Source organism: Pristis pectinata, chromosome 7 (assembly GCF_009764475.1).
Source record: "Pristis pectinata isolate sPriPec2 chromosome 7, sPriPec2.1.pri, whole genome shotgun sequence".
Lineage (NCBI taxonomy): Eukaryota > Metazoa > Chordata > Chondrichthyes > Rhinopristiformes > Pristidae > Pristis > Pristis pectinata.
Window position 1 is genome coordinate 67,671,774 of NC_067411.1, and position 26,794 is coordinate 67,698,567.

Below are 26,794 nucleotides of genomic sequence, written 5' to 3' on the forward strand. Positions count from 1 at the left end.
CTCTTTGTTGCTTATAAAAGGATGAAAATAGTTTCACAAATGTCAGATTTTCACTTTAGCTTCTTCAGCTGATTGATATTTGGAAAAACTCCACAAGACCTAGCTGAGTAGAAAATTCTTTGGGCTCTTCCTCTGAGAACACAATCCCAGTTGCCCAGCACCAATTGACAGCAAATATTGCAAAGGCATTGCATTTGGAGCAGAACTCAGGGGCAGCAAATTTTAACATCTTTTTGATCCTATTGAAAATCCTGGCATTTATGGGCCCAGACCCATAACAGGATCTCCACAAATGGATGGGAGTATTTTCATTTAAATGCAAAAAAATTCGCTCATTCAAAATTATTAAGTAAATCATATAGTCATTATCACATTGTCATTTTGCCGTGCAAAGTTAGGCTACTGCATATCCACATTACATTCCTGGAACTCCCTAGCAAACACCACAATGGGAGTTTATCTTCTTCTTAGGGCAATCCCTCAGGATTGACAATGACTTATCAGTGGGAATGCATTTACTATGAGCATAATTTCACCACATCAATAGCAATTAGGAAAGGGCAATAAATATTGGCCTTACCAATCTCACTCATGTCCTCTGATTGCATCTTAAAAAAAATTACAGCAGTGATTAGGCCTTTAACGTACTTCATTGACAGTAAAGCACTTTGAAAGGCATTATAGCAATGCACCTTTCTTCATTTAAGTTTGGCTTTCTCAGACCTATGGAGGATGGGGTTGGAAGGCAGAGGCGTTTAAACACTCAAGGGCCATTTTCAAGAAACCAACTGCTTCTTTGACATTGCCAATAAACAAGGGAACATAAAAGGATGCTTTCAATATTTTTGCTCTTGTTCCTTGAGCTCTCTGCAGCTGTCATACTGAAATTCCCTCCCGGTAGGATGGGTGCAACCAGATGTACTTAGAACAGAACAGGTAATTTACCAGATTATTTAAAGTAGTATCACGACAATTTTTCTAACTGCTTTAGAGGTATCAAAAGTAGGCAGAGGTATTGTTTCACTACATCGCACATTCTGACATCTCTTATTGAATTTCTGGGCCAATGCAAGTGAATAGAATAATAATAGTAGTTTTAGAGAATCACACTCAAAATGTTAATCCCTTCCCTCTGGGAAATTGTACTTTCCTGGAATTTGAGTGGAAAATTCTCCATACGTATTTCAAGCTTGCATTAAGAACACAATTTCCTCCAAATATATTACCATAGATTTACAAGAGCTACATGTTTTTATTTTTTTTTAAGTAAGTGATCTTTTGTAATTAGGAAACCAAAGTGAACCAACATAAGGATCTGAGACCGGATGCTGTGTTCTTTGTGTTCTGGCAGAAAGATTAATATAGATAAGAAAATAAAATCTCATTATTTTGTTACTGTAAGAAATCTTAGAAACTCAGATAATAGACAATGTAAAACTATGTTAGATAATTTTGATTAAGTGTATTAATTGAGAGATCATGAATAGGCTGCCCATTATATGTTCAATGTAATTTTCTCTTCAATTGACTTTGGGTGTCGTTTAAAATGGCTGGCTATGTCAATATCACCTCTTTTACACCACTGCTCAAAGTTATACTCTCTCATTCAGCCCCATGGGGGTAATTTTAACCTGATTCACAAGCAGTTTTGAGCCAGCATTCTTTTATACGCCCGTAAAGTAAAATCACATTGGAAGATAGAAATGTGTGGGATATAAAATGAACAGCTAACTCAAACATGCCAGTTACTTACCAAGGGGTTATGTTAAAATTACAGCCCATAAATCAGTAGCCCTAATTATGGGAATTGGCAACATATATCTTGCTGCTATGGCACAACAGCAATCTCAAAAATGCATGGGCTTACATAGAGTGTGTGTGCTGCACACAGTAGTGTACTTTTTAATTTTTTTTTCTTTACCTGACCTGTAAAATTCAAAGAACTTTCGTCCCTCCAAGTCTGTTCCAGTTTCTGCATCCACCCACACCCGACTTCGGCACACAACCATCCAACGCAATTTTCCCTCATCTTTTGTTAATCTTGTTTTTGTGCGTTGTGATAACATCGGAAATAGCTTAAAGTTGAAATTCTGCCTCATTTTGACCCGCAGTGAATAAACGTGCCCTGCTGGCAATCCATTTCATTGTTTAATAATACATCAAAAACAACTCCAATGCCTTGTTGGTGTTTTATATTTAGAGATAATCAATTTAAATATTACATATTATATAAATCATAAGCTTTGTTTGTACTAAACTCTGCACGCACACATACACACACTCACTCTGTGAGTTACTGTAACCAATCAGGGCTGGATTGCAGTTCGGGGGAAGCCCTTGGTGTGTGTGTGTGTGTGGTGAGAGCTCAGCTCCGCGGGACTCGAATTCATTCATTCGGAAACTCATGTGAGACCGAGCGAGCGAGTGAGTGAGAGAGACAGACAGGCACAGAGAGAAGCAGCCGCTCTCTGACTAGTACATTACATTACTGTAAGAGCTGCCTTCCTCAAGCTATATAAAAAAAATACAGGGAATCTAGAAACAGCCAACGCCTCACCCTTCTCATTCTCAAACCAAAGAGGGTTCTTTTTTTGGTTGCTGATTATATAACAAGAATTAACTTTTATATTAAATACAGGGTACTGAGGGAATACAAGAATGCTGCAGAGTGACATTTCCTATATTTTGTATCTACTGTATTTCACGGATGCAATAGTTTCAGGTACAGTAACTTTTTATTGAAGCTTGCTTTACATTAAGCCAGGATTTTTTTTTCTCTAAAATAAACACCAATTTCAGCGTTTTATCCTGCACCTTCTGGGGGAAAAATACGTTTCTAACCCAGCTATATTTTACACTAAAATACAGAACTCTGTTCACAGGGCTCAAAATGTTAATAGTAGTCTTCAGAAGTAAAATTTCATGAGCCTTGAAAATTTTTTTTTGTATTAATTGGATTTCTTTTCCTCCATCTACACAGGTCTCGAGAATTTCCGAGAAGAATCTGAGATCGTTTTTCCGGCCGTTCTGCAGAATGGTAGAGCGTACCCGGTACGGGGCGAGCCGGCAGCCGGCCCCGGCATCACGTCCCGGGAAGTGCGCTCAATCTCCAACGGGGACGAGTACGAGTCGCAGGAGTTTTACCCGCGGGAGCTGCAGGCTCCTGCCCCGCCCGGCCACCGCGGCGCCGCCGCCTCCTCCTCCTCCACCTCGCCCGCTTCCTCGCCTTCTCCCCCGGGGCTGCAGCTGAAGATCCCGGCGTTCGGCAGAGAGCTGTACCTGAGCCTGACCAGGGACAGCCGCTTCCTCTCCGGTAGCTTCGCCGTGCACAGCCGCCGGAGCCGGCACCACACGTCGGTGCGCTCCTACCGCGCCGAACACGCCTGCTACTACAGCGGCTTCGTGCACAACTCCAGGGGCTCGCTCGCCTCTTTCAGCACCTGTGGGGGTCTGGTAAGTGCACAGCTGTCAAATACCACTGACTCTCACTCGCCCGCTGCCTGCAATTCCAATGCCCTTGGCACAATATTTCAGCTCAGAAATAATACAAATGTTAATAATTGCCGCAACGCAGCTGCTTAGCCTTGGCGAGGTTGCGATCCAGGTCAGCTTTTTTTTCCTGGGATAAACTTGCTTCGTTTCCCCCCCAAAAAAACTCTGGTGGCATTGTATTGTACTTTATGAAAACCTTTCTTAAAGAAAAAGTAATTTATGTGTTTAATTGCTTGCACTTTTTCAAATCATTTTCCTTCATCAATTGTTTTCCAAATAGAAATTGGCAACCGTCGTGATTCTGACATATAACACCACATCCGTTTTAAAATTCTTTGCAAGACTCCTATTTGTTACGACTGTGCGGGAACGCTGTCCACCTGAACGACTTCAAACTGATCTGGGCCAGGCGACTTCACACCCTTCGGGTTGGCGCTTTGGTTCAAGATTGGACCGACAGGAGGCGCACCTGCATTGGGCTCAAGTGGACCAATTGTCGGTCTCATGAATCCAGGCGGGATGCTCTCGTTGTGTGGGGTTTGCGTTTAATCTTCCCCACTGTGGCTCCAAGAATCCCATTGTTCAACGCTAAACCTTATTCAGGAAGGTACCGGAAATTTCTAAAATAGAGTAATCCCTGATGCCCAGGTCATGCATTCGGAATCAGTACCTCTCATGTAGGACAGAATATTGCAATTGAATTTTCCTTCACAATGTTCTAAACATTGAAAACATTTTGGCGTTTCGATGACGTCCAACACAGAATGTTACACTACTTCCAAGCACATTATTGTATGCGTTTACATGCAGGTGCAGGAGTGTAGATGATGTTCACTTTTGTGAATATGCCTTCAGCATTGTTGAAGTGGATGTCAGGCAGGGACACATCCCTTACAGATCTCAAAAGCACAAAAACAGTGAAGAAACATTTAATTATGTTGCACAACTGTGACTACCTGGTTCGCTCATCCTTCCCCACCGGTCCCTCCCTCTCTCCAGGCACTCCCCCTGCAACTGAAGGAGGTGTAACACCTGTATCTACACCTCACTGCCATCCAGAGCCTGAAACAGCCCTTCCAGGAGAGGCAGATATTCACATGCGTCTCCTCCAACCTTGTTTATTGCATCCGGTGCTGTCGATGTGGCCTGCTGTACATCAGTGGGACCAAGCGCAGACCAGGCGACTGCTTGGCTGAGCACCTGTGCTTCATCTGCCTGCCTGGAGCTCTTCGTTGCCAGCCATTTTAATTCCCCTCCCCATTCCCTCATGGGCCTGCTCTACTGCCAGAGGGAGGCTAAACGCAAACTAGAGAAACAGCACCTCATATTCTGCCTGGGTAGTCTACAACCTGACAGCATGAACATTGAATTCTCCAATTTCAGGTAACCCGCTCCCCCTGTGTCCCTTTTCTCTCCCCACCTGATCTACCCAGTTCCTCCTACACCCACCCCAGCCCCCCACCCCCTATCACCCACACACTCCCCCCACTGGGTCCCCTCCCTCTTCTGTTCCCACCTGCCCTCCCCACCTCCCTTATTTGATTCCATGCTCCACCTTCCTTTCCCATCAGATTCCATCATCTGCAGCCCTTTTTTGCCTCCACCTATCACCTCCCAGCCTCTGTCCCTACTTGCAATCTGCCTATCACCCATGCTCACCTGGATCCACCTGTCGCTTGCTAGCTCCTGCTCCACCACTTCCCCTCACCTCTTTATACTGGCTATATCCTCTCTATGTTTCAGTCCAGATGAAGGGTCTTGACCCGAATCATCAACTGTCCATTTCCCTCCACAGATGCTGCCTAACCCACTGAGTTCCTCCAGCTAATTATCTTGCACATTGTTTTTGTAATACTTTTTTTTCCCCTAGGTATTCCGTATACTCCCTTGAAAATATCTTTAAATGCTTTGCTTCTTCCAAAATCCATAGGCATCATTACCCTCTTTCCAGACAGGATTTAGTCAAGTTAAAATCCCAGTGACAGGGTTCATGATGCCTCCTTGTCCTCTCAGCAGCCTTTGAGGTGGTTTACCACATTGTCCTGTAACACCACTCCACATTTGTCAGCGTAGTATGCTGCCTTTTATTGCATTTCTTTAGATCTGCTGAGTGTTTCCTGTATTTAATAGATTTTTAACCAAAGTTTGGAAACAATGATGTTGAAACCTCTATGAATGATGCTAATGTGTGAGCACTAAACACACTTGGATCAAATTCCTCTCTTATTTGTTCCAAATAGGTTTACCCCAGAGGCAAATTTGGCACATGTTAAGTATTTGTACAGTACCATTGGCAGGAAAGCTATTCAACTCTATGATATCACATGATTATGTATGGCATTTAATTTGAACTTAATAGATATTAGTTGGTATGGCATGATTAAATTACATATATGAAGAGAGCAGTAAAAACTTGGGGTATGAGCCACATGAGGAATACGTAGCAACATAAGAGTGGAAACCATATGGGAGGAAGTCCTCCTAATCCATGAGTTTTGGCTATTTGTCTTGAGTTCATGCTGTCCTCCAGTAAAGAAACAGCATTCTATTTTTCAGTACTGTTGGGTAGATTTTCAGTTGTTGGTTGTAAAACTGGCAATGGAAATTGGCTACCCATTATAGAAACCACACAATATGGGAGGAACTCAACAGACCGAGTAACATCTGGGGAGGGGCAGGGGAGGAATTATCGACGTTTTGGGATGCAGGATTTCGACCCAAAACATTGACAATTCCTCTCCACCCACAGATGCTGCTTGACCAATTGAGTTGTTGCTCCGGATTCCAGCACCTGCAGTCTCTTGTGTCGCTAAGAGAATATGGGGTTCTGGAGGCTTGCTATTCTTTCTGATAAATGAGCCTGTTTGACTGGAGCTAGTATATTTCAATTAGTGCCATTAATAAGCAGCTTTGTGTGTGTATTGTATATGTCAGAAAGGCATTCATCCAGTTTCACTCCCATGATACCATGGTACTGTTTCTTAAATGATTTGTTTGAGAACAAATTGCAGCAAGTCTGTGATCTAATTAAAGCCCGTGTTGGGCTGCTCATTCTCAGTAACACAAAAAGACGCATTTCACTGTATGTTTCGATGTACATATGACTAATAAATAAATAGCTATCTAAAAATGTCTATATCCATTCACTTACTCGATTTGTCCATTCCGGGGAGTTTTGCTAGCTGGAGGAGATGGTGGAGGCCAAGCCCTCTTACCACATTTTTACCTTTGGTCGAAGGCGCCATTGCTGCTGACAACAGACCTTTGTATCACATGCACTTTCCACATACACCATAGGAGGTTGCAGGCTATTGCACTTGCTAGAAGTCACTTAAGTTTTGATGCGCCACTATTTGCTGGTGCACTACCAATACTTTTCTTTAGGAGGCCCAGGTTCTGGAATCTATCTCCCTGTGCTGTTAGCCGTGCTTGGACCTGGACTCGTTCACTGGTTAGCTATGTCCATCTCAGTTCTTTCCACTCCTGCCTTCTCCCGCTCACTCACGGTGTGAGCTTTAACCTGTGCAGATATCCTTAATCTATCTCTCTGTGCTGGTGCTATTTGAAGATGAAGTAGGTGATGGGGTAAGTTGGTAAGGCTGGCCCTGTTCACCTTGTTCTACACTAATGGCCAATGCTGCAGTAGGACCTGCAGATAAAAGCAAGGAACAATGATTACAGAAATGGGGGTCTAATAAGGGTAGAGCTTATCCCACATATGGTAGGGCCTTAGATAGTACTGAGGAACAAAGGGATCTTAGTGTACATCCAAGATCACTGAAGGTGACAGCACAGGTAGGTCGGGCAGTGAAGAAAGCGTGTGGGATGCTTGCCTTCATCAGCTGGGCATGGAGTCTAAGAGTAGTAAGGCCTTGGTACAACCTTAAAACTTCATTTAGGCCACAGCTGGAATATTGTGTGCAGTTCTGGTTGCCACTTTACTGGAAGAGGTTGTATTGGAGAGGGTATGGAGGAGGTCAGGATGTTGCCTGGGATGGAATGTTTCGGTTATGAGGAAAGAAGAGTAAGCAGATTGGAACATTATTTTCCATGTTCTTGTTATTAGGATAACCGCAGTTGCTGATTGTGTAGCTGAAAACTAGAAGAAAGGCAAGTTCATCCTCCAGTGCTTTAAAGCCAATGGAGAGAAAAATGGGTATGTTTGCAGTGGTATAAAGGCAGGGGCAAGGTAGAATATGCTCAGGTAAAATGTGATCCTGAGAAAGAGAAATTAGCAAATCAAGTAATCCAGAAAAGATTACCTTGGTTGAACATGCCACTGTATTAAAATTTGTCCAGCAGGTGAAGGTCACTGCTTTAACTTCCTCAGAGATCTCTTTCCAGGTGTTCAGCAGGGCTTACCTTACAGGTGGGAGTAGGATGTGTCCATACTGGTGACAATAAAACCTTCCAAATATTCAGCCAGGTCAGTAACTAAAGCACTTTTAGTTAGGTCAGTACATTGTACACTGGCTCTGAAGTTCATTCAGTTGGGCTCAGTGGTATGAATTTTGGAGACAATGAGCAAACCACTGACACCTATACAGCCTATTTATCATTACTGGCCAGGGAAGAACCTTTAGGCACAAGTCTTCTTGCTGATGCAATTGTAGACTTTTCTGCATTAACTCCCAATGTGCACAGTAAGTCCTAATTTTTAGCAGGGTTATATTTAGTTTCAAGAGCAGTCTGCCCAGAAATTCATAATTGGGTGGAAGGGCTGAATGTACTTTATAGTTGTGTCAATAAAATGAATTTTTAAGGCAGAAGACAACTTGCTGATGCTACTGATGAATGCCATTGGTGCTGCTGACCAGGGATGAATTTATAGGCAGTTTGTGTGAAATCCTGTTCCCCTCATTAACAAGCTGCCCATTTACACCAGGAAGTTCATGGCCAAATTCGCTGTTCTAGGTTAATGAGATCCAACCATTGTGCAATACCCCAGAATGCTCAATGGATGAAAAATTGGTGCTTCTGTGGTTTTTGGATACCTGACCAACAGAGCAGGATCTTGCATTGTGTCTGCCAGTATCCTGCATTCACCCCGTTCCAATTGTGTGTCACCATGAAGGATACAGACCAAGATGGACTTGGTATTACCACTCTTACATCTTTTTGCACAGAGCTGTATAGAAGAGATGGTACTTGGAAAGGCGTGGATGTACAAAATAAGTTTGGAAAAAGCATCTTTTAATTTGTGGAACTTGTTATTTGTAAGATGGATAAGTATACAGATCACTTACGCTTTTACAGTCTCCTCTTTTGCCAGCGCTATAAAATGGAATGTCCTTAACTTGGCAAATTTTTATCCAGATGGAGAGAAAATCAATCAGGCTTTCAATCAGGCCTGGGTATTTAGGTCCTCCTGGACCTCTGGAACACAGGGACTGATGCTCAGCTCATTGAACTTCTGGGACACATTTTGAGTAGCCCACATGGCTGTGTTCTGAGAAGTTGCATTTCTTCCAGTTTACCTCCACACCAGTAGTATCATGGCAGCTGGTTTACCTGTAACTCTTTCATCAACTAATTTTTTTTTCAACAAGTGTAATTTTGTTTTGCCTTTGGTTTTGCTACATAGAAATTACAGAAATTATAATGTGGAAACAGGCTGTTTGGCCAAACCAAGTCAGTTTGATAATGATCCTCTATAAGGGCAGCACCTTCAACCTATGTAGTTTTGCTTCCCCTTTATTCAGTCCCATTTCAAGCATAGTCTTTTATGCCCTCGTGGTTCTCCTGTGCTCTGTATGTTGAAGCACACAGTCATATTCTGGATTCTCTACTAAATTACTATTAATACCATGATGGCATGATGAAGAATGTAAAGCACACAAAAATGTATTTTTATTCAGTGTTATAGTAACAGATATTTGATTCGTTCAGATGTGGCAATGGTCTTGGTAGCGTACAGGCTAACTGTAATATCCACCCTGAAATTTCTGTCTTTAGCACAGAGTACTTACATTCCATCAAGGTTATTGAACTATAGCCACTGAGAGCACTAAAGAATACAGGATTAACTCTCATAATTGTGGTATCTGAAGGCTGCTTTGTTTTGCTGCTTGCAAATAACAGAGCTGGTTCCTACAACAGAATGCCCTTTATTGAAAGCAGTAATTCTTAATTTATGGCAGTGCCATGTACAACAATGTATTAAAAGTCGTACCACATGGTATAATATGTTTATAAAGTACTCCGACTTGCATGCACTACACAAAAAAGTAATGAATTAATACAAACCATTATCTTTTTATTTATATAAAATTAATTAATTAGTTATGCCAAAATGCAGTTATAAATTCAACCAACTAAAATTCTCTTGATCTCTGAGTTCACTGAACCCTCTGCTGCAAGCTGCACTTGACATCTCTGGAGTACCCACTCCAGGGATTTATAATCCCAGTGGATCACTTCTCCACAAAGGCCGCATAAATATCTGGGCTCACATCCTGTTCTGCAATTGTTGCTTCAGAATAATTGTCTTCAGAACTGTGATTACAATTTATTACCACCATTTTCCTGATGTCACCTGTAGAGAGCAAACTGTTCATATAACAATACCTAGGCTAATGGCTCCTATCAGCTATTTCAATAGTTAAAGTTATAATTATACATTGTTATCAGTGCATTGTTGGATGCCATGAATCTATCTGCAACAATCCATTCCTTGGTTGCTTCTTAAGTCTCTCCATTCTTCTGCCTTTGCTTTTGCACTGTCTTGCATCCTGACTCCCAGTCTGATTCCCTGCAGACAGTAGACCTTTCCTGTTTCACCAAACATAGAAGAGTATGGCACAGGGCCAGGCCCTCCACCCACGATGTTGGCGCCAATCGTGATGCTAATCCAAACTAATCCCATCTGCCTGCATATGGTCCATATCCCTCCATTCCCTACCTGTTCGTGCATCTGTCTAAATACCTCTTCAAAATTGCTATGACATTTGCTTCCACCACTTCCCCTGGCGATGTGTTCTGTGCACCTACCACTGTCTGTGTATAAACCTTGCCTTGTAAATCTTCTTTAAATTTTCCCCATCTCACCTTAAAGCTATGCCCTCCAGTATTTGAAATTTCTACCCTGGGTAAAAGGCGCTGTCTATCTACCCTATCAGTGCCTCTCATAACTTTATATACTTCTATCAGGTCTCCCCTCAGCCTCCAGTGCTCCAGGGAAAACAATCCAAGTTTGTCCAACCACACCTTATAGCTGATACTCCCTAATCCAGGCAGCATCCTGGTGAACCATTTCTGTACCTTCTCCAAAGCTGCCACATCCTTCCTGTAACACAATGACTAGAACTACACACAGTCCTACAAATGTGGCCTAACCAAAGTTTCATACAGCTGCAACATGAATTCTTGACTTTTATTCTCAAAATCCCAATCAATGAAGGCAAGTATGTCGTATGCCTTCTTTACTACCTTATCTACTTGTGATGCCACTTTCAGGCAGCTATGGACTTGCACCCCAAGATCCTTCTGTACATCAAAGCTCCTAAGGGTCTTGTATACTTTCCTCTTACATTTGACCTCCTAAAGTGCAATACCTCACACTTGTATGGATTAAACTCCATCTGCTATTTCTGTGCCCATATTTCCAACCAGTCTATATCCTGCTGAATCTTCTTCACTATCCACAACTCTGCCAATTTTTGTGTTGTCTCCAAACTTACCAATCAGCCTACCTACATTTTTATCTAAATCATTTATATACACAGAGATCCCAGCACTGATCCCTGTGGAATATCACTGGTCACAGACCTCCAGTCAGAATAACACCCCTCCACCACTACCCTTCGTCTTCTATTGGCCAAGCCAAATTTGAATCCAATCTATGGTGGATTGGTAGTCTCTGTAGATCCCATGCACCTTAATCTTCTGGATCAGCCTACCTTGAGGAACTTTGTCAAAAGCTTTACTGAAGTCCATGTATACAACTTCCACTGCCCTACCCTCATCAACCATCCTTGCCACCTTGTCAAAAAAACTCAAGTTTGTAAGACATCACCTCCCCCACACAAAGCCATGATAACTATCCGCTATAAGTCCATGTTCTTCTAGATGTGACTAAATCTGATGCCCAAGAATATTCTCCAATAATTTCCCTACTGCTGATGTAAGGCTCACCTGCCTTATAATTTTCTGGTTTGTCTCTATTACCCTTCTTAAACAGAGGAACAACATTCTTCAGGTCCTCTGGGACCTCGCCTGTGACTAAATAGGATACAAAGATCTTTGTGAAGGTCCCAGCAATATCCTCTCTTGCTTCTCTCAATAACCTGGGATATATTCCACCAGACTCTGGGGACTGATACACATTAATGTTCTTCAAGAGCCCCAGTACCTCATCCTTCTTGATATCAACCTGCCCTAGACATTTCCTGTTATTCCTTTTGAAACCCCAAGCTCATCTCCTCTAACTCTCCCTTTCTGGATTATCTCCAAGATTTTCGGCTTTGCCATGACTGTTTTCAATCTGACTTCTCATATTGTGGCTCACATTTCTAAGTCCACACTCAATGTGATGCCTTGCATAAAATCTTCATAGCTTTTGAAATGCTTCCACATTACAATGCCTCTAACTGAGCATCAAACTGCTTTAAGGATCTAACTGCTTAGTTCAGGTCATTCAGTAATTCTGTAAACAACTGGAGTCTTGTGTACACAGAGCTTTTTCCAGAGTTCGTGAAGTCTCATCTTCTGGGCCAAACTCAATCAATATTACCTTGCTTCACCAAATCATCTTCTTTGTAACCTCTTAGGGTGCAACAGTTGTCCTGAGGCCTCTGTGAACTGGCTCTATCCTACTCTTCCTATTACAGGATTTTCCTATGAACAGCTTTCCATCAAGGTTCATGAATAGTCCCAATGTTCGGAGATAGCCAAGTCACTGTCTTTGACTCGAGCTACTTATAATGGACTGTCTTCCACTGGCCCCAGGCTCAGAACATCTTTCATCTGGGACACCTCAGCTGCTCTAAATCTCTGATCAACATGTTACTTTGCTTTGCAGGCCTGTTTCTTGCCCTTGTCTGCAGGTGCTTCTGTAATCGGTACCTTTTCTCCCAGTATTTTCCTGCATTAATGATGGAATACATGTTTTACCTGTTAATAGGTCAGAAAATAGTCCATGTGTTCAGCCCTTTAAGTCCAACACCCAAATAGCCGGCATTGCATATCCATGGCACTTGAAGAATGCCTTCAGTATTCTCTGTTTATCTGAACATATTCTTTGTTAATATTTCCCATTATCATTGCAAAACAACTTCTGCATATCACGTACCTATTCACTGCTGTATGGTTCATCTGAGCCCTTGACTTTTTATCAGAGATTATCCTTAAATTTCTGTAATGCATAACATCTGTGCTTCACCCAAATTGCTGCTTACATCTTCCAGGAAGGCCATTGTATTTAACTGCTTAGCTCTCCTTTCAGCCCATTTTTACCCTCTCCTTCAAACAGACTATTGTCAAATTCCATCTGTAAGGCTGTTAGTGCACTCATACCTGGATCACCACATTTGCCAATGTGTACAGAGCTAACTCTATTCATTGCACTCCCATTTTAGTTGTATTTTCTCTCACTGTTCAAGATGATTATATAGCAGCCATTGAAATACTGTGTTCCACAACTAATTCTTTGGAGCTGCAGCCTGTAGCCCTGACTTGTCACTGCCTGCTGGCTGGAGGAAGCTTGGTATCTTGTAAGCCCATCTGCTCAGTATTGCCAGTATTGGATATTGCCAGTTCACCCTGAAGTGTGAGTGGCTCCTGGATCTTCTCAGTGCCCAATGTGATATGATCCTTTCAAGAACGTGGTCCCTCAGTATGAGTGACTCAATCCAATCCATAAGATCACTTGTTCATTCCCATGGCCCATCTGTCTATATTGGTGACCTAATGGTCACCTCCCCCATAACTCAGAAGGTCTCTCAAGCATATGTATCCGACAACAATTTGCTCTGCTTTAATGGAATGTGCTTGAAGTATTTCAGATAGACATTCTGGGCTGTGATACACCAACACTGCTGTATTAATTTGTATTTTTATAGTTGCTTCCACGAGGTGGCTTTAAGTGTATTATCCTTACTGTATGGGTGGACAATAGATATCATTCACACTTTTTATTTCTGTCTCTGCCTTGTCTGATTCTCCCGCGTATGTGGTATCCCAGCAGGACTGTTCAATTATTCCTTATTCCCCATTTCTGAGGTAAGCAGGGACTATCATCTTCACAGGCAGTTACCTTCAAGGACTTGCACCCTGTTATATTTGTAGCACTGGACCATCTTGAATGAGCATTCTGAGTCTGGGTGGCACCGATAACATCTTTGGCAAGGCCCCCTGCCTCTTGCATCCCACAAGATTTTTTTGTAGCTCTCCTGTCTTTTTTTACTCATGTGGTCCACTGGTTATCGCCTGAACCCACATGAAGTGCTCATATGATTTGGCCGTGAAGAAAACCATACTTTTGTTATTATTTCTATGGGTTTGTTCCCTGATTGATTGCACCTTGGATCTTTGCCCTGAGCAAAACTGCTTCATGCTATTATGCACTATCTGCATGCTAATGGTTATTCTACACACTCCTTTAAATGTTAAATCCACCACATTAGATAGATTCTCTGGAGTCTTCTCATTTTCCAGTGCTTGCCCTTAGCAAACTTACAGTGCCCAAACCTGCGTCTTTAGCCTGACCATGTATTCGCCAGTCTTTTCCTCTGGTCCCTGGTTTTGTATCTCTTGAAAATCACTCACAGCACCAGATTAAAATGTCCTCTCAAGGTTTTCACGATGTCCTCCTATGACACTTATAGTTTATGGCCTTAGTAGCCTTGCCAACATTTCATATGCTTCTGTCTCTACCACCAGCAACAACACTACCTTCCTCAATGATATTGGTTAAAGCAGAACATTTCCACTTGTTCTGTCAACTGAGTAAATGGCTGAGAAGGCTCATGTCTCTTAACCTCACCAACGTATCTGCCACACCCACTATCTGCTATCTTTACTGTTCATCATGCAAAAATCTCATTCTCCATTTTCTTCACACTGGGCACTCTTCTGCTGCTCTCTCAAGTAGCAGTATTTCAAACTTGATGCCTTTGTGGTGTTTGTTGGCTGATTCTGTGGCTACTTGCCAAGACAAATTGCAGAGGTAGAACTAACAGCAAGACATACTTTATTGAAGGCAGTAACTCTCAACTAACAGCAGTGTCTGGTACGACAATGTATCAAAAGTCATGTCACATGGTACACACAATTCTTATAGGCATGCTTGATGGTTATATATATTACAGTGATGATAAAAATATTCACTTACACTGGTATTCAGCACAGTGGATGCCATTATAATTTGTCTGGCAGTTGACTAGATGTTTATCTTAATAAATTTATGAAAAGCACCAGTTTAACCTGGTATCCGTTCAGAAAATGGCATGTGGTACACTTCAACTGTTCCATTTTCTGTTTTTTTTACTAAAATGAAAATATTTGTTTTTTTCTGCCATTCAAATCCAACATACATTGCTACGTTTCATGTTACACTTTGAAAGGGTGACCAGCAGTTAGTTCTACACCTGTTGCAATTTAGTGTGTCAGATTCACTTTAGAAATGTACAAGGTTGTGCCATTTCCTTTAATCCATTGTCAAAAGTAATTACAATATTTTGCTTTACATTTCTAATACAATATATTCTAAAATCCTGTGTTGAGAAATTAGGTGCTAACCATCATCTTTATAGCAACAGAAATAATCTAGAGTTATGGTAAAAGAAAATATTATCTTCAAAATTTCTCAATTAATTTAAAAGTTCCAGTTTTAGAGGCTTGGCTAAAGAATTTAAATTATGGAGCTTTAGTCTCGTCTGGATAACTGGCTTGTAATTCACAGAAAGAAAATTATCATTGTGTTTTTACTGAAGATGTGAGTTTGAGACTAGGAATTGTCTAATTTTGTAAAACTGGCAGAATTGAGCTATATCACCAGCTCTGTATAATTTCCTGACCAGAGACAGACAAGGTCTGAGTATAGGTTAGTCCACAAGGTATTATTTTGTTTGCTTAACAATGATTGTGAGATAACATAACATCAACATAAATGGTTCCTTTAAAAGAATCATCTTTGATATCTTGTATTTTCAGCCTTTGTTTATGAAATAGCAAATGTTGTAATAAGCAAAGGGTTACAGACAAGGCAGTAGGCTGATATTGATCTAATTAATGTGGACTGGCTGATGGCTGGTGCTGGTGTTCCATTTGAACTGTGAGGCTCAATATTGGACTTAACTCCAGTTTGGTCCAGGGGTTCATTAATGGAAGGGTACTTGTTATATGCTTGAAAATGTATGTAATCACCTTTTGGGTCACTGGGCACTGCTGATCCAGCACCCTCACCTTTCATGATTGTGACCCTTAATTCCGACTCGCAACCCCTCAGGCTAGAACTAACCCTGCTGATTGCTGAGGCAGGCCAGTCTTGAGGCCTAAGTCCAGCAAACTGCACTGGGACATCTGTGGTCAGGTTGAACATGACGCTGGGAAGGCAAGTGATTTGTTGGGCTTCATTGTGGAAGGATTTAAGTTTCAGAGCAAAGATGTCTTGGTACAGCTTGGTGAGATCCCATCTGAGGCTTTGTGGGTATTTTTGCTTGCCTTAGCTGAAGAAAGATGTTCTTGCCAGGGTAGGAGTGCAACAGAAGTTTACTGGAATGGCAGGACTGGGATGGCAGGACTGATATATGAAGAGAGATTGGGTCTGTTAGGCCTTTGTTCGCTGGAGGATTGAAGCATGAGAGAGGGTATCATAGATACCTACAAAGTTCTCACAGGACTAGCCAGACTAGATACATAGTAGATGCTCCAGATAGCCGGGGAGTCAAGAATCAGGCAGTCATAACCTCAGGATATGGGGTATGCCTCTTAGAATTGACATCAGGAGAATTTTTTACAGAGATGGTAGTGACTCTGTGGAATTCTCTGCTGCAGAAGGGAGTGGAGACCAAGTCATTGTATACACTCGAGAAAGAGGTAGATATATTTCTTAATGCCTAAGGGGTCAGGGGATAGGCAGGAACAGGGTACTGAAGAGGATGATCAGCTATGATTGCTTTGAGTGGTGGAGCAGGCCTGAAGAGCTTACTCCTGCTCTGATTCTCTGTGTCTCTGTATTTCAATGTTTACTTCATGTTTCTAGCCTGTTTCTTTTCCACAGATTAAAATTTAAAGGGCTCTGAAATAATTTTTTTAAGTGCTTCAACAGAATATTGAAAACTGGGTGCCACTCTATGAGGGGCTTAGTTCTTCTTTGGAAACATGCTTTAAGAATCGATTAAGATCCACTCTGTCCTGCCGCCAAGTTAAAGGGAGGAGGGGACTGTTGTCAGCGCAAGCCCAACAACTTTTTGGGAGCTGCTCAGTGGATGTGCTTGGGGCAGGTGGAAGTCAGGGAAATACGTCCATTTCTTGTCTCACTTTGACCTTTGGGGTGAAGGACCAGTGGTGGTTAGCTTTCCATTCTCGAGGCAAAGAGTTCTCTGCTATCTTGACGTCATAACTTCTTTTTATTCTGCCAGGTAAATGAGCATTGTCAAACGGGTGTCCCAGTGCAGTTTACTGGATTCAGCCCTCAAGACTGGGCTGCTTCAGCAGGGTTAATTTTAGCTGAGGGGTTGGGGTAGGAATTGAGGGTCACGATCGTGAATGGTGAGGGTGCTGGTCCAGCAATGCCCAGATTATTTCTATCCACCAACATGGCACTAAAAAAAATCAGCACTTAACCAAGCTGTGCTGCTTTGATTCCATTTCTGTTAGAACTGTTTGACCCTCTGACCTACAGTAGCATTGGGCATCGTGTTCGGGTCATAAGGCCCTAATTTCCATTCCAATAGGAAGCTTTTGTTAAAGCATCTGGATACCGGGTGGTCGGCTCCTTTTAAAATGGAGCTCCTTGCGATGTCAAGGTTAATGGGATTTTAAAGCTACCAACCATATAATGAGTTGATTATTCCCCCACCCACTCCACTCCTGCATTATATTGTGGCCTCATTTTGCCCTTGATATAAACAATTCACAGTGTAAGAGTGTTATTTTCTTTCTATCCTGCCTGGTTGTTCCTTTTGAGGGGTGATGAATGCTGGTATGCCACCAATGGCATGGGAAAATTTTAGGGGGTAAAAAACTGAAGACATTTTGTTGGAAACACAGTCTAGAACCTCTAATGGATTGGTCATTGCAATGGGTCTTGTTGGTGGCAGTAGTGCTGTTAATTGGAACGATAGAATGTATACTTCTAGGGGGGAGGTCAAAATTCTCCTAAATTCAATATCATTTGCTTTAGTACAAAAAGGAAAAAAAATCCATTTATTGTAATTTTCCCAATTTAGCGCAGGGAAGGAAGCTTTGATACACTTTGGCCTACAGAAGGCACCACCCAGTGGTTAACTTTGGTATCTGTTGTTAAAATTATGTTCCTCCGAGGATTGCAGTGTATCTGTGGCTTTTTCCAAGTGATGCAATGTAGTTTTGCTCCACTATGAGAGGGACAACTCCACATGTATTGTAACCTTTAGCTATAATCAACGGTGCTCTCATAGGTTTTGTTTCTAATATAGCCTATGGAAGTACAGAATAATTACTTCTAAGCGGTTTTGACAGTGGATCGTACAGCTCATAGGGAGGAAAGGAGTTCAGATTTGAGTTAATCATGCATATTTGCCTAGTTCTAAGAGGTAAAATTCATCAGTTATTGTTCAGGCTGCCAGGGGAAGGTAAGGGTTTAGAATTCGTCTTTTGTTTCTTGCGTTAAACTTGGGTCAGTGTGGGCAGCTCGTTGCACCAACCCCATTGATGCAAATTCCATTGACATCAGTTGGACTGAATAGGTGGGAGGAAACTACAACTAGTAGGCAATATTCTTGCAGGCATTTAGTGCTATTGGCCGAGGACAAACATCTCCCCTGAAGTGGACATTTGGAAGGTTTAATGAAAGGGGAAGGACATCAGGAATAAGAACTTAAGTAGCAGACCTCCAGTGACTCACTAAGGGATGTCAGTGTTGAATGTCATGTGAAGTCAAACACTCATAACTAGAGAAAGGTAGTATGGAGTTAGAAAGTAAAAACAGAAGATAAATATAATCATAACAATAATAACATTATTGAATAAGTACTTATTATTTAAATAAAATCATAAATTATAATTTTCAAACTGGTAAACAAGTCTCTCTTTATTCCTGGAGCAACAAACAATCTGCTGGAAGAACTTAGTGGGTCAAGCAGCATCTGTGGGGGGAAAGGAATTGTCGGTGTTTTGGGTCGAAACCCTGCATCAGGACTCTATTATCTATGTGTTTCTAGTTATTCCTGATGTATTATAGTGACCAAGTCTTTGATCTTTTTGCTAGTAATAGTGGCTGAAAATAGTCAGCTTCTGGTTCTTAATTGTGATCACTATATCAGTGTCTTTTTCAAATTATATATATCTTTTATTTGTGTCCCATACAAGTTTTTATGGTACTGTTTCTTTTTATTGACGGTAATGAATTTGTAGCTCAGTTAGCCAAAAGAGATAATTGACTAGATTTTATTAAGTTTTTATTGATATTGTCATGCTCCTGCATCAATCCTTCTGCATGTTCTAGGGACCAAGGCAACATTCTGTAAGGTTACTGTGTGGGAGGTTCGACGTTTGAGATCAGTCTGGGAACTGAAGTGGAGAATGTGAGTTTATCCATCAAAGTGAGGAATTAACAAGCTGGAGAATGCAATGTTTTTCCGCCTGTCACCACCACCACCACCGCCCCCCCCCCCCCCCCGACAAAATCAAGGAAATGTAGGTCAGGTGTAACATGGGGCAAATGCAAGGAAGGATTCTCTTTCATTGTCTTGATACAGCTAAACTCCAGAACATCTCCTACTGTTCCAGTGTGGCCTTTCAATTTCAACTTTGTGCCACGGCTTTGGTTTGCTTTGAGAAGCAAATTTAGACCATGCAAACATATTTAACCTTTGATCCTATCAGCTGCCACAGAGAAGAAGGAGACCTTTATCCTGTTTGACTGCATTGGATCCAAGCCTAAGTTTTAGTGTTGAAATGACAGAAATCTAACACACTTTGCCATCAAGTCACACAGTGATGCTCTTTGTCTAAAATGAGCACATGCAGTAGATTCACTGTTATTTAAATGGAAGACTTTTCAACTGTTCTTTCCTTTTCAATTTTCTAGATGGGATTTATTCAGATTAATGAAGAGTTTATATTTATTGAACCACTGAATCACACCATGGCTGTAACAGGATATGCACATCGCGTATACAGAAGGAAACGATCGATGGATGAAAAATCTGCTGAAAAGCAGGCATCACAAACTTTGTGTGGAATTTCTGCAGGTACTCTTGCAACAGAATCTTTAGGCTCTATTTGAATGTTTTCAGTACTGTGTAGTATGTCTGAAGGTCAACACAACTTTTCTGTATGGTCTTGCTACTTTATAGCCAAGAAAGTACAGTTTGCAATATGACACTTAAAGTGTTTAACTGACATATTATTTCCTTTTTTAATGCAGGTGTCAATTTTTTTATCTTAAAAGGATTAATACTTCTGAAATATTACGTAGAAGACTGTTATTTGGAAGTGTTAATGGTTCATCTACTAATATTGCCAAAAGTAATTTCTTGGTATGCAAGTATGGGATTTTCATCTGTTCACTTTTGTTTTACTGATTAGGAGTGATATTCTATTTTTGTTTTCAATATTTATTGGGATCAAACTCCAGGCAGCATAGTCAGCCACTTTAATTCCACATCCCACTACTCCCATAGTGAGATGTTTATCCATGGCCTCCTCTACTGCCATATTGAGGCCAGACGCAGGTTGGAGGAACACCACCTTATACTCCACCTTGGGAGTCTCCAACCTGACGGCATCGACATTGATTTCTCTAACTTCCAGTAAACCTCCCCCCCCCTCCCTTATTTTTTTCCCCTTCCTTTGTTTTCCCTCATTTCTGTGCCCCCCCCTCACCCCTTCTCTTTCCCTTCCCCTGCCCTCATGACCTGTCCATCCATTCCCCACCTCCTTCACTTTATTCCATGGTCTACTGTCCTTTCCTACCGGATCCCTTCTTCTTCAGCCCTTTGTCTCTTCCACCTATCACCTCTTAGCTTCTTACATCACTTCCTTTCATCCCCCCTCCCCCACTCACTTACCTTCCCCTTCTCACCTGGACTCACCTGTCACTTGCCAGCCTGTGCTCCTCCCCCAACCTTTTTAGTCTGGCTTCTGCCCTCTTCCTTTCCAGTCCTGATGAGATGTCTCGACCCGAAACGTCGACTGTTTAGTTCCCACTATAGATGCTGCCTGACCTGCTGAGTTCCTCCAGCACTGTGTTGCTTCAGATTCCAGCATCTGCAGAATCTCTTGTGTCTCAGGTATAATAATGGGGCTTGGTGTCAGGATTAAAGCAAGTGAGCACTGCTAATAGTTTTATCATGCTGTATGTAATAAATTATCATTGCATGGCACACAAAGATGCTTCTGTCATGAATGTACATTTTGTACTATTAGTAATATATGGTGAGGAAGCATTACAGAAGGTAAAGATGGCGAATGTGCTTCCCTAAAAAGCATTAGTAACCCAAATAGACATTAATGACAGCTAGCTTTTTTATTTAAATAGTGGAATTTAAATTCCCCAGTTGTCTGGGTGAGATTTGAATTTAGATTAGATTGCACAGCACTGGTAATGTAACAGGTCCATTGCTCTTCACCAGATTGTGCTCTCAGAACGTGCTAACCCTGTACCCACACCAAAATCTTTGCAGTTGTGTGGCTTCCAATGCACTGCTGGCATTGCTTCTGTGATCCTTTGGTGAGATGCAGTGGGCTGCAAGGGTCACCAAAAAAAATGCTGACTCTGTGCCCTTGAAGATTTTGCAGAATTAACCTTAGCTGATTGACGGAAGTTGGTAGGATCAGATTGGCTGCCTATTCTACACAAGGAGTCATTAGTAAAATCAGTAGAATGCAAAATTGAGTCAGATGTGCAACAAGTAACGGATCTGATCCCAATTTCCTATCAAGCAAGTTAGCTTAAAATTACCCCCAAAACTTAGGAGAGATCAAGTATCTATATGCTGTAAGATATTTAAAAGGGATATTTAAAAGAACCCAAAGTAGCCAAATGTAAGATTCTGAGCTTTGGACAATCACATTTGTGACTGCTGCATTTATGTTACTTGCACTGAGGCAATGTAGATTGTGATCTGAGGAAGATGAAGGGAAGAAGACTCAGATGTCTTTTTCATGCTTCATGCTTTCATATGGCATGTGGGATTGAAGTTGAGTAAGTTTAATCAATCCAGCTGATTTTGTATCACACAGCTCTGTGTAATTTCTCTTCACCTCCTGCTGCCTCAGGAACAACAATTTCCTTTTTATGTTTGATTAGACTGTACAGTATATGAGTTAATTTTTTTTGAGTTTATAAGAGCATCATATCCATCAGTAAAATCATTTTGCTTGGTATATCGTTCCAGCTGGAATGGATGTAAGGTGTAATCTTTAGTCTTAAGCAATTTGAAGAGTGTTATGGGCCAAGGTCACTGAAGACAGAAAATTATTTTATAATGATGTTCCTAATGTTTCTTAGTGGTTAAGTTAGTTTAAGTAAATAGAACATCGAAGGAATGTATTGAAATTACCAAAGGGTTCATTGTATCAAAGTGTATTGAAAGCTATGAAGTGGGAAGTTGGAAGTGCTGAAGATCTGTAGTACATATCTCTGCTACTTACTGTGTAAATTGCTGCAAATAAACACCCCTTCACCAGCACAAGAAATTTTAGCTTAAGCATAGCTATTTCTGGGTTATATTATTGACTGGTTTATGCTCTGTAATATTGGCTCATTTTGATGTGCCACCTTCAGCAGAAATGGCCATTGGAATAGACATTGATCTAATTATTTTTATCTTGCTTTGAAATGCTTTGCCACTATTGTTCTCAATGCTATTTCATAGTTTTGTATAGCCTTAACATCTTCAAAGCAAGCAATAATTGTTAAAAAAAATCTTTGTACGTGACTATTTACAGTGTTTGCTTATTGATTCTGGTCAACTAGGGAAATAGCAAATGATGGCCGAAGATCAGATCAAGAACCGTTTGTTGTGCACACCAATCACAAGATTAAGTCACATCTGAATGGTTACTTGAGAGACATTTATCAGTGCATGATGACATAATTTTAGATCATTGTCCTATAAATGTCTGTTATCAAACTATATTAGATACTGGCCTCCATCCAAAAATTACTATACTGTATGAAAGGAAATCCATTAAATAAAGATGCAATCTTCTTTTGACTAAACAATATTTACTGCAAACCCAAACCATCACAGTTCTGCACATTAATTCTTTGTAAATTCTACAGACGTTTCTCGAATCAGATTTTTTTCCAAACCAGCCACCTATCTGGCACACATCATAGAGGTGAAGTTGGTAAAGACCAAAGGAATGAGTTCAACCTCAAAAGATTCATAAATTTTAATAAACATTAAAATAAATTGAAAACTGGTAGAGAAATCAATAAATCGGTGAAAATTATATGTGTCCTTCCTTCTCTCTTTTTAAATCCCCTGCTATCACAAACACTAATTTACCTGTGGAATTCCAACTATTTTTCCTTATGGTGCTAGGTTTGAGAAAGTGATGGTGAGCAGAGATATTTTTTCTGAACTTTATCTATTGTGTGGTAAAGTCAAGCCAATAAGTGTCAAAAACTCCTTTAACCTGATGACTTTGTAGCTCACATACTCCATAATGGCACTTCTTCAACCTCTCCCTGAGAGATCTACGTGAAGAATTACTGCATTTCTATAGGTGAACTGCTTGCGTTTCTATTGTATAGGTGGTTAGGTTATCGTTTGTTTTGAGATGTAGTTTGATTTAAGGATTGTTTACTGACATATGAAAGTACGCTTTAAACATAGGGAGTTGCAATTTGCAAACTGGTTGTTATGTTTCTAGCTATTAGCTGTGTGATGGAGATTTCAATGTTATATGAATGCCCTGTCAGTCACCAGATTCATAACAAAACATTAAGTCTCCTGGTGGAGACTGATTCAGTCTGGTGTAACAGCATGTTTTGGATTCACTGGTAACAGGGTGATGAGGGAAAGCAAAACAATCACTGAATTGTATTTCTCAGTATTTTTGATTGATGTGATGGGTCTGGCTCTCTGCTGTCCCATCAAGTGCTGCTTTTAACTACTATTTCAAGTCCTAAAAGTGGAAATAATTGTAGCACATTGTGCTTTTCCAATGTCAGAAAGTTCTGGGTTGATGTTTCATTCGAGAGATTCAAGGACAAAAATCTAGGCAGACATTCCAGGGCAGTGCTGACAGAGTGCTACCTTGTCAGTACTGCTGTCTTTCTCGTGAGGTGTTAAGCTGAGGTGAGGATGCTTGTGCTCTTTGAAGTTGACATAAGAGATGCCATAGCACTACTTTTCAAAGATACATTTGTTCTACTGACAGCTTTATTTTCAGCTTCCAGAGTAGATCAATCACTTCCTTTTAACCTCAGGAAAGATAGCAAAATGACCTGGGCAGCAAATTATCTCACTGCAGCTGTTAACATCCATATGTTATCAGCTGGTCTCATACGGAGGCAGTATTTTAGCTGCCAACTGTTGGAAGTACACTGGAAGTCCTGCTGGGATGGCAAACGAGCTGCAGCCTTTTGCTGTAAGGTGTCATGCTAATGCTCACCATTGTGCACATTGGTTCAGAATGAAATCTCAATTTCAAAAGATAAGTCATTGTTATTTCTCTTTGTTATTACCATGATATGTCACCAAAATTTTTACTTTTTTTTAAGATAAAAGAAAACCCAAAAACAAAAGGCAATTGGACAGAGGAAGAGGTCGGAGGTACACATATAAATTATCTCCTGACTACAATGTTGAGACCCTCGTTGTTGCCGACACAGCAATGGTCAACTATCATGGAGCTGATGCTGTCAGGAGATTTATCCTGACTGTGATGAATATGGTGAGAACAAATAATAGCTAATTCTTCAGAATTTAGCTATATATGCCATTGTAACAAAAAGCCACAAAAATGAAAAAAATACTGCAAGATTAAGTGCTTATTAACAGTGGCAGAAGCTGAAACCATCACATTTAATAAGGTATCTAGGTGAGACTCTGAAATGCAGGAAGCTACATGGCTGCAGATTGAGCTCTGTGAAATGGGGTTTATCAGAAAACCTCTTCTTGGCTGACAAGGGCTAAGTGGTTCCCTCTTGTGTTACAAACTTTATGACTTTTATGATTCTGTGATTCCGTTTAGTTGGGTTTAAGGTTTTCCATTAATTTCTCATGCAACTGGCTTGAAGTGGAAATTCAACCAACTCAGATATTGTGCTCCAAGTCAGAGTGCTTTTGGTCAGGGAGAGGGTATTGGTATTGGTTTATTATTGTCACGTACCGAGGTACAGTGAAAAACTTGTCTTGCATACCGATCGTACAGGTCAATTCATTACACAGTGCAGTTACATTGAATTAGAACAGAGTGCATTGAGGTAGTACAGGTAAAACAATAACAGTACAGAGTAAGGTGTCACATCTACAGAGGAAGTGCAGTGCAGGTAGACAATAAGGTGCAAGGTCACAACAAGGTAGATTGTGAGGTCAGAGTTCATCTCATCGTATAAGGGAACCATTCAATAGTCTTATCACAGAGGGATAGAAGCTGTCCTTGAGCCTGGTGGTATGTGCCCTCAGGCTCCTGTATTTTCTGCCTGATGGGAGAGGAGAGGAGTGGTTTTTCCCTCACCAGGCGGAATAGTTGTGGTCTGACACACAAGTAGGTGAGAGGTTCACCAGCTGCCCATCTCCCACTAATGTCTCCCACCTGGAATAGTGCCCACAGTGTTGACATGTTTTGCAGTTATTTTTGGATCTCTTATGAAGGCTCATGGGACACATTTCAGAAGTGGATGGACAGATGGCAGGGGGTGGACGTGGCATCTGGCACCAGCACCAGGTCAGCATATCCTGCTACATATTGTGGTCTTCCAAAACATCCCATGGATTAAACAGATAAACTGCTGACTGTGCACTGGAGGTCATAATAAAGTGTAACCCAGCATCTACACTGGGATTGCAGCCTAGGCGTGCTCAGTTGTAAGTCTGATGAACCGATGCTTCAGGATGGTCACTGTACTCTTTATGGATGGAGGTGATTTCTGCCCTCCCTTACACTTTGGTTAAATCTGCCAGGTTGTAGGCTTGATAGATCCTGAAGTTTAAGGTGAGAGCGTCTATCCTAGGCAGCAAGATAGCTGAAGTCAATGGGAATCAAGGGGAAACTCTACTGCTGGAGTTGAAGCGCAAAAGAAGATGTACTTGTTGGAGGCCAATTGTCCTAAACCCAGGGCTTTGCTATATGAGTTTCTCAGGACAATATTCTAGGTCTATCCATCTTCAACTGTCCTATTAATGATCTTCCATAAGACCATAAGACATAGGAGCAGAATTAGGCCATTCAGCCCTTCGAGTTTGCTCTGCCATTCAATTATGGCTGATTTATTTTTCCCTCTCAACCCCATTCTCCTGCCTTCTCCCCATAACCTTTGACCCCCTTACTAATCAAGAACCTATCAACCTCCACTTTAAATACACCCAAACACTTGGCCTCCACAGCCGTCTATGGCAATGAATTCCACAGATTCACCACCCTCTGGCTAAAGAAATTCCTCCTCTGCTCTTCCATCCATCATAACATTTATTGATGATTACGCCTTATTCCATTCTATTTGTTGTTACTCAGAAAATGAAGCAATCCACACACACATGCAGAAATCCTGGATAACATTGAGGATGAAGTGAATAAATGGCAAGTAATATTTGTCCCACACAACCCTGACCATCTCCAACAAGTGAGAATCTAATTATGCCTTCTTGGCCTTAAATAACACTTCTTTAATGAAGGATCTATGGAAAATTTAATGGATCAGCCATACAGTGTTGTTGCTATGAGAGCAAGTCAGAAGCTGTATATTATGTAGTGAGTGACTCAACTTCTGAGTTCCTAAAACCATTTGACTGTCATGTTGGAATATTTTCCATTTGCTTGGAAGAGTGCAACTCTAATAACATCATCCAGGATAAAGTGGTCTACCCTGTAAGTCATCTTAAACATTCCCTCCTTCCACTCATTGTGTGTACCATTTACAAGACAAATAGCAGCAACTTGCCAAAGCTTGTTTGTTCATACCTCCCAAAATGTAACTTGT

At 41.2% G+C, this 26,794-nt stretch overlaps 1 protein-coding gene across 1 annotated transcript in view; it reads left to right on the forward strand.

Moving 5' to 3' along the window:
• The first annotated feature begins 2,292 nt into the window (after positions 1–2,292).
• The window catches only part of LOC127572671 (A disintegrin and metalloproteinase with thrombospondin motifs 19-like), a 282,491-nt gene continuing 257,989 nt past the window's right edge, over positions 2,293–26,794 (forward strand). Inside the window, exons 1-5 of the mRNA XM_052020173.1 lie at positions 2,293–2,490; positions 2,639–2,722; positions 2,981–3,453; positions 19,724–19,886; positions 24,374–24,546. Coding sequence (XP_051876133.1) covers positions 2,659–2,722; positions 2,981–3,453; positions 19,724–19,886; positions 24,374–24,546 — 873 coding nt within the window. The 5' untranslated portion in view covers positions 2,293–2,490; positions 2,639–2,658. The remainder of the gene's footprint in view (positions 2,491–2,638; positions 2,723–2,980; positions 3,454–19,723; positions 19,887–24,373; positions 24,547–26,794) is intronic.